General features: G+C 40.5%; 1 protein-coding gene across 1 annotated transcript in view; it reads right to left on the bottom strand.

Moving 5' to 3' along the window:
* Positions 1–238: 238 nt before the first annotated feature.
* Positions 239–14,556, bottom strand: part of LOC108716110 (sodium/potassium/calcium exchanger 3) — a 222,768-nt gene continuing 208,450 nt past the window's right edge. Inside the window, exons 11-17 of the mRNA XM_041562667.1 lie at positions 13,669–13,829; positions 12,900–13,170; positions 11,786–11,952; positions 11,485–11,599; positions 9,703–9,815; positions 5,065–5,130; positions 239–2,106 (exon numbers count right to left, since the gene is read on the bottom strand). Coding sequence (XP_041418601.1) covers positions 1,957–2,106; positions 5,065–5,130; positions 9,703–9,815; positions 11,485–11,599; positions 11,786–11,952; positions 12,900–13,170; positions 13,669–13,829 — 1,043 coding nt within the window. The 3' untranslated portion in view covers positions 239–1,956. The remainder of the gene's footprint in view (positions 2,107–5,064; positions 5,131–9,702; positions 9,816–11,484; positions 11,600–11,785; positions 11,953–12,899; positions 13,171–13,668; positions 13,830–14,556) is intronic.

Below are 14,556 nucleotides of genomic sequence, written 5' to 3'. Positions count from 1 at the left end.
CCAATAACCATAAAAAATAAGCCCCTACTAAACTAAAAATTCGGCACTGCTTTCCTTTGGATGACAGACTGGCACCAAAATCACCCACAATGCAACATACAACTCTAGGCATTAACCGTCCCCTCTTGTCAATTCTGCAGGGTTGTAATTACTACTGTAATACTGCTATATGCAGTATCCCATTTATTTTGGAAGATAACAACTAAACAAACCTGTGCTTTATAAAAACAGAACATTATTTCACCTATCAATAAAGCATATTTCTGTTGTAATAGTAATTATGTAAGACACTGTACCACAATGAAAATGCATGTGTATATATATATATCTATATATAATATTTTTTTTTTACTTACAAAAATAAACATAGCAGTGCAGTTATCTTCCATTAAATCCCTGAATATACGATAGCTTTCATGACTGTCAACATTGGCAGTATTGCCTTTTTTTTCTTCCGTCCTGCACATGCATTATCATTTAAGGGAGGGACTGTTTAACTTGGACTTCCCAGCGGATACTGAACGCCAATTCTGCGTATAAATGGAGTCATGGATATTGCAATAATCACACTCACATATTGTGATATGTTGACATATTGTGTTGTTGGGCTGCTGGGGGGGGTAACCCGCAATTTCCCTCCTCAGTTTATTCAATAAGACGGAGCATTAAACATTAAATGGACAGTGGCAAGTTGGCTATACAAACTCGTCAAACACGATTATTATGAACAATTGGATCGCCCGGGGGAATTCAACCCCTCCTTGCTATGTGATATCCCTTATAAATTTGTTCGCCACTGAAAAAATTTAAATAACTGAAGCCAAATCCAGTGTAAAAAAAAGAAGTGGTGTGTTGTATCGTCATCAAAAAAGCATTTGTGCAAAAATATGTTCTTTTTTTTTCCTTTTTTCTTTAAAAAAAAAAAAAAAAAAAAAAAAAAAGAAACCAGTGTCCATAACTGTATTAACAAATAAAAAGGACAGGTTTACATAGAGGCTACGGCCGACTATGAAACCATGTCTATAAAAAATACTGTACCACGTAGACTGTGAGCTTGGACTAACACAAGGAGCTGACATTGTCACATTATAACCTGGGCGCTAATCCAGCGAAAACGCTTGGCGCTGGTGGGGATACTGCAGCGCCCTGTACACGATGAACACAGCACCCCGTTTTACTGACTACAATAGTACAAGCTCCTCTGTTTCGGAACTGTTTTCAATAAAATACCGATTTGGTTTGACAAAGTCTCAAAGAGGAGAACAGTCTTACTGCCTCGCAATTGGCTACAGTTCTTCTTTTCTTCATAAAGAGACAAAGTTGTTCATTATATAAAAAAAATAATCTTTCCCTAGTCTCTTTTGATACAGGGCCAACGTTCATCCTCAGAGACATTCACATGGCACCATGCACTTGCGGCCTTTCGGGTTGGTGTTCTCAACCAATGGAATGCTCACAAGCGGCTTGTTCCGATGTGACCAACAACAGAGGGTCTGAGAGCTGGATCCTTTGATACCCATGTAACGAATCCTTTTGTTTCATCTGTAATTGTCTAAACAATCTAAAGTCATAAATTAGATTAGTTGTCCACCAAATAACTTAAAAGTTCTCCAAAAAAAACCAAAAAAAAAAACCACAACAACAACGATCTGTAGCAGATATGGTTTAGGCTGGCTCAGGGCCAGTTAGCAGCTGTTTCATCTAGTACCCTGGTCTCTGTTTAAAAGATCAAAATGATAAGAATTAAGATTGAAGAGCCACAAAAAAAAGTGTGTAGGGGAAAAGCCTCACCCCATAAAAGTTAAAGAAGAAAACCAGGAAGCAAGATTTTTCCCAAGAACAATGACTAAAACATATTTTCACAAACTCAGCGCACACCATGCGTTATGATGGGTGTGGGGTCTTTGTATTGCACAGTAAAGGTGAGTGAGGTCCGGATCCGTTATTCTCAGCCCATCAGTTCCCCCGACACATGGGCAAATTCACAAAAGTGAAGACATTGAACTCTGTCAGAATGGAGAGACACAGAAAGACGCTGTACAGCAGCAGACAAGCGACACCAAGCTTCTTATCCAGCCTCCACTTGTTAAAGCGAATGCCACACACCTGCATGGGAGAAGCAAGACATCGTTATTACACAAAGCGATGAACCTCAAGAGCTCCACTGGGGTTTGTTTTAAATTAGCCCCTTGTGACAGTAAGTAAGACAAAGATATAGGTGGTATGTGCATGCACAATAGCAATATTACCCACATTGTGGAGTCTTGGAACTTGGTCATGAACAAAAACACTAAGCCGAGACAGAAAGGTTAATTTTAATATTTAATTCACTATTTAAATATCTATGAATTAATTTACTTTTGATATTTTTATATATTGTTTATTGTCTGATTTAAAGTCTCTTCAGCATTACTACTTGTTGGACTAGTCCTTCAGAAAATCTGCGGCCACTCTCACAGCAATTAGATTATCCTATATACTAACCGAAGGCCTATCTATGTCCCGAGTGGAGGGGAGGCAGATGCGCACGCAACTTCGGTTAGGATCTATGAGATGCGCGCGCAACTTCAGCCGAAAGACATAGATGCGGCCTTCGATTAGCAGATGTGCTGGAAGGTTAGGATCAGAACAGGTTAGGATCGGGGAGGCAGATGCGCTGGAAGGTTAGGATCTAGGGAGGCAGATGCGCTCACCGTCTCCTTCTGCCTCCCGCCGCCTCTTCTTTCCTGCTCACTCAGGCGGCGACCGCTGGAAGGTTAGGATCTAGGGAGGCAGATGCGCTCACCGTCACACTAGGGGAACCGGTTGCGTACCTGCACGAAAGTCTGTATAAGCGTCGGCCATCTTGCTACTCCTCTGCGACTTTGTCATCCGCCCACTGCCAAATCCGCCCACTAAAGTCTGTATAAGCGTCGGCCATCTTGCTACTCCTCTGCGCGTTTGTCATCCGCCCACTAAAGTCTGTATAAGCATCGGCCATCTTGCTACTCCTTTGCAAGTTTGTCTAATGGCGGCGCTAGCGTCACTCTAGGAGGGGAACCGGTTGCGTACCTGCACGAAAGTCTGTATAAGCGTCGGCCATCTTGCTACTCCTCTGCGACTTTGTCATCCGCCCACTGCCAAATCCGCCCACTAAAGTCTGTATAAGCGTCGGCCATCTTGCTACTCCTCTGCGAGTTTGTCATCCGCCCACTAAAGTCTGTATAAGCGTCGGCCATCTTGCTACTCCTTTGCAAGTTTGTCTAATGGCGGCGCTAGCGTCACTCTAGGAGGGGAACCGGTTGCGTACCTGCGTGGGTGGCCATTTTTAGCAAAACGGGCTATATTATCTCCAAAAAATATTGATGTTGACATGATAAACAACCAAGTGATTGCATTACTTCCTGGACAAAGCTGTGTCTTTCTGAGTACTGACTGTATTGATTCTGAAGACGAAAGTGAGAAACTTAACTTCCCATTAGAATATTTAAACACTATCAACAATGCTGGATTACCACAACACAATCTTATACTCAAAGTAGGAACAATAGTCATGCTGTTAAGAAACCTTAAGGGTAGGGGCACACGGCGCGATTTCGCCGCGATTCTGCGCTAAGCGAGTTGTCGCTGCGTTTTTTAAGCCGAAATAGCTTTGCTAACTTTGGCGCTGGCGTCAATGCAAATCGCGGCAAAATCGCTGCGCTAATTCACACGCGGCGATTCGTTTTCTATTGTCGTCCGAAGTTGCCTCGCTGAGCGTTTCCGGGCGACAGTAGAAAAAGAATCGCCGCGTGTGAATTAGCGCAGCGATTTCGCCGCGATTTGCATTGACGCCAGCGCCAAAGTTAGCAAAGCTATTTCGGCTTAAAAAACGCAGCGACAACTCGCCCAGCGCAGAATCGCGGCGAAATCGCGCCGTGTGCCCCTACCCTAACACTAAGCAAGGTTTATGTAACGGTACACGGTTGGTTGTGAAGAGCATGAGACAAAATGTTATCAAGGCAGAAGTGCTTACAGGATCCCATAGCGGTGATACTGTTTTGATTCCCAGAATTGACCTTACCAGTTCTGACCAGGAATTACCTTTTAAACTTAAACGACGACAATTCCCCATTAAGGCTGCATTTGCCATGACAATCAACAAATCACAAGGACAAACATTGGATAAAGTCGGCATTTACCTATCTGAGCCTGTGTTTGGTCATGGTCAACTTTATGTTGCATTTTCAAGAGTGCAGCGTTCATCTGATGTTAAAGTCAAGATTTTAAGTACAGCTCACCAGGGAGAACTCATTCAAGGACAGGAGAACATTTTCACAAAAAATGTTGTTTATAAAGAAATTTTTCAGTAACACTTTACTACCAATAAACTCAAAATTTAAGAATTCTAATAGCAGATAGGTAATAACAAGCAATAGGCACAGATTCACTCTACATCCCCACAAATTAGCGTCGCCAGTTGCTGCCTGGGGATGCAGAGTGAATCAGCACCCATCGCATTTTGCTGCCTCACTGTTGTTACCATTCTTTCATTAACGATTCTTTAGAGAATCGGGGGTTTACTGGTTAGATATAATAGGCAGTGAAAATTAAAAATGACAGTTGCTCACTGGGAGATACAATGGAAGGCCAGTCCACCCTGCTTGTATGACTCTTGTTTCCTGGTTATTAAGGATACATATACATTGCCTATCAAGAGGAACTATGCACAGAACCCATTCTGTTCTAAAGAAAAGCAAGAATGTCTTCTGTATCTATGGCCACTTATGATAGAAAATGGCTCTCCTACTCATTGCAGGACAAGAAACCAACCACAAATTAAATTTTTATCCACAGGACTGCTGTATATACATGCTAGGAAATAGCTGGGGCACAACATCCCTAGTTAATTGCAGGCAGTTCAGGTGGGGAGCCAGAAGGTCTCAGCCAGGACTCAGCTCTGCTTGTAGTGGCACCATTGATTGATGAACCAGGGCAAAAAACTGACAGAATACACAACTGTCAAAATCATAGAGGCTTGTGCAATCATAGGATCTGTAGTTGACGTTTACACTGTTTATGATACCAGTGTTCCTTTATACATACCGTAACAAACAATGATGCTAGCAGTAGAACAACAGAATATATGAGTCCCCTGCTGTTTAGCTGGATCTGTAAAACACAAAAAGCAAAGTAAATCGTCGACAAATACAAGTTTTCAGTTGCCAGCAGCAAACTTGTTTCTGTGAAAATCTCCAGCCTTTTTTTTACCAATAAGGGCGGTGAAAGACGGGAGATTAGTCACCCAGTGACAAATCTTCTCTACTAAACTCCCCTTACTGCCTTCCAGCTGGCAAGAATATGAATTGCCGGCAGGATCACTTTGGATTTCCGAAGTTGCCCGAAGTTGCCTCGTGAAACCGCCGGAAATCAGAAATCGCCAGAAATTCATATTCTTGCAGGCGGGAAGGCAGTACGGGGAGATTAGTCGCCCGCAGTAGAGAAGATTTGTTGCTGGGCGACTAATTTCCCTGTCTACCACCAACCTGAGCCACATTCAAATGTAAATAGAGTTGGGGGGCAACACAAGCATGAAAAAAAAGTTCCTGTAGTTGCCAAATAAGGGCTGTGATTGGCTATTTGGTAGCCCCCGATATGGAATGGTAGCCTACATGAGGCTCTGTTTGGCAGAACAGCTGGTTTTTATGAAACCAAAACTTGTCTCCAAGCCTGGAATTGAAAAATAAGAAACTGCTTTGAAGCCACTGAGAACAACATCCAAGGGTTAGTGAGCAACATGTTTCTCGCGAGGCACTGGATGAGGGTCACTGGTGTAGAACATTGATTTGCTCTTCTACATTGGGCTCAACCTAAGAGCAAGGTGGAGTGAATGCTTAATTCTCAGTTCTTGATCGTCCTTAAAACTATAGTAGTTTACTGTTTCAGTGAATTTTCTATGGGACACAGACATGTGAAGAAAACCTAAATTTGTTTGGGTTTGTTATTTGTGTGCTAACATGAAAAACTAAACATAGTGCTATATTAGCTCTTCATTTAGGAGCACAATAATGTTGAGGAAAGCAAAATGTGAAAGCTCTGCAGCCTTTTGGACATTTGTAATTCTGGCACAAGCTTGTACAAGTAGTATATAATGTCCAATCCAGGGTCTACGTAATAAGCCAGGGACCTTAGTACCAGGTTCACATGGGGGTAACTGGCTCTATGAGAAGTATAACTTCTGCTGTACACCCAGTGGTACCAGTTGTAAAACTATGTAGTGACACTAGTAGAAGCATTGGCACGGTGTAACAGCCACACGTAAAAATTCAAGCTCATGACCTCCTGGAAACAGTTCTCCTTTCCTAACAGCTGGAGTAGTCTTATTATCCTATCTATTGGCAAACTGGGATATGGAGGTTTCTGGACTGAGGTAATCCAAACAAGATGTAACAGAGGAAATAATGTCATTAGCTCAGCGCAACTCTCTGATACAGCTGCTCTGCCGCAGAACAATTGTAAATAGTAATAAATCAAACGGCTTGTGTAATTAAAAACGTGTGCCATACCAGAACTGGTGGAGGAACATGCACTGTAAGTTCATTTTACCTCTCACATAACAATATGAGATTTCCTGGTTCTTACATGCCTTTTCTCTTGTTATTCTAAATATGCGACTAAACCGGCGCAGCAGGCAAGGTGACCGTAGTTCTCAGTACATATATGCATATTTGTCTCCCGATTCATACATGATCATTTTTCAGGTATAGTTTCCAAATGCAAAATGAGCCGGGATTAGAGTTGCCACATGTTTTGGAAAAAAATACCGGCCTTCCTATATTGTGTTTTTTTCCCTATTAATGACATTGGCATCAAGCACTATTTTTACCGGTCAGGCAGGTAACATACTAGCAGGTGGCAACTCTAGCCGGGATGTTGGTGATTACTGATATAAATAGGCCACTTCTAAATAAAGATACAAAGATAAATGCTCTTGGATCATGCACAGGTGATGTATTTAAAGCACTTTACTTGTCCTTTAACATTAAAACTAGAAGTTTAATCTTTTAATTGAGGCCTTTTCTGGTTTCTCTTGGATTTTTTGTACAGAATCTATGGGCACCACCTTTACAGCCAAAGAACACATATTTGAGCCAAAATGCACCCTGTGTTTAATGCCTAACATGTTGCTAAACACAGGTTCTTGTGCAAAGTCAAACTTATAAGATGTGTTCATGATCTAGTTCAGGGATCCCTACATTTTGTTAGCTGTGAACCACATTCAAATTTAAAAAAAAAGTTGGAGAGCAATGTAAGCATACTAAAGGTTCCTGGGGTAGCACAAAAGGCAATTTGGTAGCACTTATGTGGACTGGCAGGAGACTCTGTTTGGCAGTACACCTGTTTTTTATGCAACCACAACTTGCCTCCAAGCCTGGAATTCAAAAATAAGCACCTGCTTTGAGGCCACTGGGAGCAACATCCAAAGGGTTGGTGGGCAACATGATACTCATGAGCCACTGGTCGGGGTCTATAGTTTCTAAAAATTTAAATGTAAATGCATTTTTGGCCCTTCGATAATAATGAGAGCTATACTGCTCTAAAATTTGAAAATTTGTTGAGGCAGAAAGCTGGATATACAGATAAGTTATCTTGGCTTGGTAACATTTTTTGCATTACAGGCCAAATCAGGTTTATTTAAATATAAAAAATAACAAAAAGTTGGATCACATGGGGAGTGCAAGCAGCCCTAGGACCATATCAAAAGCCTAATGAGATCCTAGACCAATGGCATTGTCTGCTCAGTTGAGCCTAGATAAGATTAATGGAGGAGGGCATCATTTTGAGACTAATCAATGGTGCCAACTCATTCAAATGTGTCCAAGTCACGTGTGCAGTGGGCTATAATCTTTTTCTCGTAGCTCATAAGATATGGACTAGAATATCTAGTGCTCTATGGACATCCTTGAGTTAAAACACTTATATAGTTTCACACATAACAACACATATGTGTAAGTATGCAAATCACATCTGAAAGTAACAACTGTGTAGGTTTTCTTGATTTTTTGTGTGTGTACAAGTGCACTGGGAAATAACACTAGCCGAGGAATTCACTGTGCCAGGAAGCAGAACGGACTCTAATAGATCTCACAGCTGCTCTTTTTGGAACAAAATCTGTAATTTGCTAGGAAGACGCCATGCTGGCAAAGTCCAAGTATTTTTAAAGCGTTCCAAGCTCATTGAAAGCTAAAGAGTTGGCTTGCACGAGTCGTGTTCTCAGTTGAACTGCAGTAAGACAATAGGCAGATATATTAAAGCAGCAACGTTAAGGTCACACTCAGGGAAAGATTCCTGTGGAAAATGACTTTTACTTCTGCTTCAGGCCTATTACTGATGTTGCTAGTTCTAACAAGTGACTGCTAAGAATAGGAAAATTACACTTTTTGAGGCATGTCTGACCTAAATACTTTACTACAGGAAAAAAGCCAGGTTTTTACCTTTTTAAAGAATAACCAGATATTATACACTAGGGCAGCTAAATCCAATGCACATGTTACAGCTCAGCAGTGACAGTCATGGAATATTTGATAACTTCAACCAACCTCACTGCATTACGGCCTCAGGTATTGGGAAACAGGGGCCCTAATATTTAGGTAATGTGTTTGGGGAGCAGTGCCTGTGCCTCTTGTATAAAGTCTGGTCTAAAAAGTTTAATCAGGTGTACTTATCCAAAAATGCATGGTTGCTAGGGTAATTCGGACTCTAGAAACCAGATTGCTGAAGTTGCAAACTGGAGGGCTGCTGAATAAAAAGCTAAATAACTCAAAAAGCACAAATAATAAAAAATGAAAACCAATTAAAATTGAATATCACTCTCTACATCATACCAAAAGTTAATTTATGTTCAATTTTAGTATGTTGTAAAATGGCCAATTCCAAGCATCTTTTCAATCGGCCTTCATTTTTTCTTTTTTTATAGTTTTTGAATTATTCCCCTTCTTCTTCTAACTTTTTCCATCTCTCCAAAAAAAACAAATGCTCTGTAAGACTACACATGTATTGTTATTGCTACTTTTTATTACTCTCCTATTCATATTCCAGTCTCTTATTCAAATCAATGCATGGTTGCTAGGGTAATTCAGACCCTAGCAACCAGATTTGCTGAAATTGCAACTAAACAACTGCACATAATAAAAAATAAAAAACACAATTGCAAATGGTCTCAAGATATCACTCTGAACATCATTTTTTTTTAAATATAAATGTAAACACAGTCAATTGTCAGTGATATAATATAGTTGTCGGTGGTACGGCCTACTTTTGTGGTCCACGGGTCACAAGCTCAGGACCTACTTGGAGATGACGATTAAGTTGGAAGACATGACATTTATGAGTAGCAGTGGAGTCAAGAGACTTAGCACCAGTATGACAAGAGACATGATTGTTTTGCAGGGCACAACTGATAATCACCCACAAAAAAGCAACCAGGTGTAGATGTGGAAAGGACTGGCAGAAGAAGAACAGGCTGCTGGGCATCTGCTGATATTTACATATTACCAAACATTACAGCCACAATACACATGGAATAAATATTCAGCAAAACAATCAATAACATAATTTCAATGAACATATAAATGCTTTGTAGCTGTTTTTACATCTCTATTTGGTTCCTGTTACAGATACAGATACTACGAATATAGGAAATCTAGAGGCTGTGATCTTTTCCATAATGTTAAGGGTACTTACATAAGAGCCATAGTCCACTGCAAGAGTCTGTAATGCCCAGGGAAGGCCTAGCCCAATCAGGATGTCAAACACGTTACTTCCAATGGAATTGGATACAGCCATATCTCCCATACCTACATGGAGAAAGAAGGGGAGGCAACATATTATTTTCAATATTGTTCAGAGCTGGCAAAGACTACAACGTGCCGGTATGTAGAATGTGTTCTGTTGCATTATTTAACCATTTATTCTACTGCTCGCCAATTTGGGATCGCTTTTGTAATGTGGTGAGCGCAGAATCCACGCAGCTCGTGTCAAATAAACGTTATCTTTTTTATCTCAAGTGGTCTATAAATTTCCATGACATTAAGTTAGGGTCTTAGGGTAGGGGCACACTGGGCGATTCAGGGAGATTTAGTCGCCTGGCGAGTAATCACCTCGTCTTTGCGTCGACCAATCTCCCCGAACGCCTTCCCTCTCTCTTGCTCTGGCTAAAATGAAAAACGTGCCGATTCGTTTTCCAAAGTCGCCCAGGAAACTTCGGTTGACTATGAAAAACTAATCGCCGCGTATGCTTTATCGCAGGCGATTTTTCATTTTAGCCAGCACAAGCGAGAGGGTAGGCATTCTGGAGATCAGTCGCCGCAAAGACGATTATTCGCCAGGCGACTAAATGTCCCCGAATCGCCCAGTGTGCCCCTACCCTAACTACAGACAGACAGTGGCCTGAATAAATTATAAATGGGGGGTGGCTGATTAGGAAAAATAAAAAGAGCAAAAACAGGTATCGGACTTGTTATCCAGAATACCTGGGTTTTCCGGATAAGGGGTATTTCCATAATTTGCACCTCCATAGCTTAAAGAGATACTGACATCAGAAAATAACCTTTTTTTTATTATCTATCATAATATTTTCTAAGAATTCTATTTATAATTTTGCCATAAAAGTATTTGCCTGATTTCACATTACTTTTCTTACTACCCTGTTCCTCTATGAGGGTTCTGCCATATTTGTGCAGCAGTAGTCTGTTAGCATTAGAAACTCTAACTGTCAGGTTAAGAAGAGACAGTCAGGTTGGCAAAACAGTCAGGTTAAGGAACTTCAAGTAATCATTATGTACAAAAGCAGAAAAACTTAACATGACCTATAGGTAACTTTTAATGTAGATTAATATTTTCAAAAGAACAATTTTAGTGTCATTATCATTTAAATCTACTAAAGAAATAATTTAAACATGAATTAAAAGGATTGTATTGCATCCAATAAGTATTAATTATATATTTTTGGGATCAAGTCCAATGGACTGTCTACTTATTACAGGGAAAAAGGAAATCATTTTTAAAAAGCTAGAATTATTTGATTAAAATGAAGTCTTTGAAAGACAGTCTTCTTGCAGTTTGGAGCTTTATGAATATTGGGTTTTCGGATAACTGATTCCATACCGATAAAAACTCACATAAGATAAAAATGATTGCAGTTTGACACAGTATTGATATCTAATTTAAATTAAATGCTACCAATGTTTTCATCACCTACAAAACATTGCATATTCCTTCTTTATATGTTTAATTGTATATCTTATTGTATAGGAGAGGCCTGGCAGCTGCACATTTTCATTATTAGGGTGAACTCTACACGAAGCTCCAGCCAGATTGGCTGCATATGGCAGATCCTTTATGATGCATACTTATCAGTGAGACCTTCTTTCTGAAAACATTATATTAGCTTCACCCTTTTTTTATATTAATTGTCCACTGGACTAAGGGTCCCCAGCACAGGTGAAAGTCCCCTCAGGCACAAACCTTGTCTTGCTACGATCAAGCTTGCCATACAGTCAGGTACACTGGTGCCAGCAGCGAGGAAGGTAATTCCCATGATTACATCTGGTATACCCAAAGTAAAGCCAATTATAGTGACCTGTAGGAAAGATGCATAATATTATATATACAATATGAGCCACAGAACTGGATTGATCTCTCAGCAGTATAGTGTAAGTGTAGGTGAGTGCTGGTGTTTTTCTGTGTGTGGATCTCCCACGTGAGCCCTTAGTCTAACAGAGCAGTTCATTTAAATACAATATAGGAAGCTGTGTCATACACTTACCATCCACACCATCACATAAGAGAGACCTGCGATCCACATAGAAGACGAGGCAAAAGTCACCATAAACCATTTCTCCCAGCGCGGTTTTGCACAGTTGGGTACAGTGAAGTACATGAGAAAGCACAGGGGCCACGTCACCACCCATTTTACCTTGTTCGCTGCTCCAGCTGTTTATAAATAGGACACAAAATATTCACTGGGTAAGAAAAATCAACCACCTACAAACAATGTAGAATTGTGTATGTATACATATACAATGTATATATAGACACAAGTAATATCCAATATATAATTTGAAAAGAAGTCCCCACACTCAGGTCTTAAAGAACAAAAAATATATTTAAGTTTATTACTGGGAGACTGTCTCCCAGTAACTTAAATATATTTTTTGTTCTTTAAGACCTGAGTGCGTGGACTTTTCGAATTGAACAACACTTCTGTGGCTCTGCACCCAGGCAACTTTATATTGTGATTTATATATATGTATTTATTTGCACAAATACACAATTGTGGCCTATGTGTTACAGTGTGCTTCTCCTCATTGATCCCTATACTGAAGAGAATGCATCTCCCCCACATTTACTGCAGCAACAACTCTTTGCAGTTTCCTTAATGAAGCAGTGGAATGAACGAATAACAGAAATGTCTAGATGCCTTCAACAAAACTGTTCTTGTGCAACTTTCTTCATGTTGTGGGCCTATAACCTATCACTGAAGACATGTTTGAGGGCCTCTAGTTTGAGAGCCCTGAATGAAACCATTGCTAGGCGTGGGCTGTATTCTAGTGACATCTACTGGTTGTTTAAATGAACGCAATGTAAAGACAAATAATAACCAGTAACCTGACAAAAACAGAACATGTGCTCTGGCACAAAGCAGCAAGAACTTCCGTACAATAAATATAAGTATTAGGTGTAATTATAGCCAGTTGCAGCAGGCTGCCAGATTTGTACATATTTCCAGTCTCATCTGTAAACTCCCAATACAAAAGTGCATTGGTCAAGGAAAATCCCTATATCACTGCCAGTGCTGTACCCAGGGGGAGACTGCAGACGTGGCTCGGGACAGTAAAGATCTGTGATCCCTTATCTTGTTTGTGCATTGAATATCTTACATGGGATTTCAAATGGGGTGAAAGGCCCATCATTATCATCTTCCTCTTCTTCCTCCTCTTCATCGTTCTCATTATTTTCGTTGTCTTCGTTCTCATTCTCAGTCTCATTGCCAGCCTCGGCCACAACTTCGTCTCTTCTGTTGCTGTTCCCATTCCTCTCCATAGAGTTCCCCGGTCCTGTTCCGTTCTCCACTGCATGCTTGATCGGAATCTTGATAGACACTTCCGATTCGCCATTGACATAAACACGGCTGTTTATTAATCTCTGCCTCTGAAAACAAGGCAAGAAACACAGATGTACATGAATAAAATCAATACATATTCAAGCTGCCTCTGGAAGGAAAGGTCGGTGGTGCTGTAAATTAATAGCTGTATATCTAGAAAGGTTGTTTAAACTTCCTGCCAATGACAATCAATCGCATTGTGAAGCCATTCACAGACAACTAACGGACGTAAATCCAATATCTCTGACATAAAGCAATTAAGCCTTGTGATTAGCCAATAGAATTAAAGAAAAAGGAAAATGTGCAAAATAAAGATCAATTTTAAAACCTTAACAAGTGAAGGTTATCAGCAGGCATTATAGCACTGAATGGTCACCTATTGAAAAGGAAACATATGAAAGGTTGCTATGGGTTACTAGACCTGCTGCAAACTGTGCGGCTTTTATTACATTACCCCTATTGTGATGCATCACCAGGACGGATGAAACTTTTTAATTGATGAAACATCTTTTAATTGTGCAAAAAGTACAAGGAGAAAAACTCACCTCATTTATAAGCATTCGGCTGGCCATAGAAAGTCTGGTTTTGGGGGGAAAGTGGCTTGTTATCATAATCCTCAGTCCGGCCTCAGAGAAGGAGAGCTGGTGTGGATACGCAGAAAGCAACTCGTCTACCATTATGACGGAAGTTTTGCGATTACAATTTCCTGTTAAAAACATACAGTGGGTTTTCATGAGTCGGAACTCTGAGTGATACATGCAGGGACAGTCTATCTAATGGCCACATTTATAAATATAAATAATAGTCACAAAAAGTGGAAACTCTGCTGGTATACAGTAACTCACTCCTTATGTAATGCCATAAACGGAATAAATGAAAACCTGCAGTTTTTGGATTTGTTGTGCAGTGTAATAAAGGCGTGGAAATCAATAACAAATTGTAAACGATTTTAAAGTTATTTGTAAATATGATTTATACTGAATGCATGTCTGTCCTTTGCCCAGTGTCGGACTGGGACACCAGGGGCCCACCCAAAAACCTTAGACCAGGGGCCCACTCTCAGTACTATTATTCTTCCTCCTCACTCAACCTCTATTCTCTTGGTCTCTTTTCTTTACATACTATAATCTATTAGTCCATCTATTTAGCCTTTTTGTTCTCAAAAATAGGGAATGGCCAAGAAATAGGCCAAATGTTTAGCAGCCCATTTATTAGAGCTCCCTATAGATGTTCACTGGTCCCTGTTTCGAATGAGGGGGTGGGCGTGTCCTAACGGTCCAAGCACAGTAGAAGGGGGGCAGCCAATCACAGTCCTGCAGTCACACAAGCACAGACAGGCTTCAGTTTCCTATCAGGTCCTGCTAGCTGCTGATTGGTTCCTGTCCTACAGTGCAGTGAGCTGAGTGCCGCTGGCTCCCCTGCACAGCCTGGGA

The sequence above is a fragment of the Xenopus laevis genome, chromosome 5L (genome assembly GCF_017654675.1).
Source record: "Xenopus laevis strain J_2021 chromosome 5L, Xenopus_laevis_v10.1, whole genome shotgun sequence".
NCBI classification, from domain to species: Eukaryota; Metazoa; Chordata; class Amphibia; order Anura; family Pipidae; genus Xenopus; species Xenopus laevis.
This window is presented reverse-complemented; position numbering and strand designations above follow the sequence as displayed.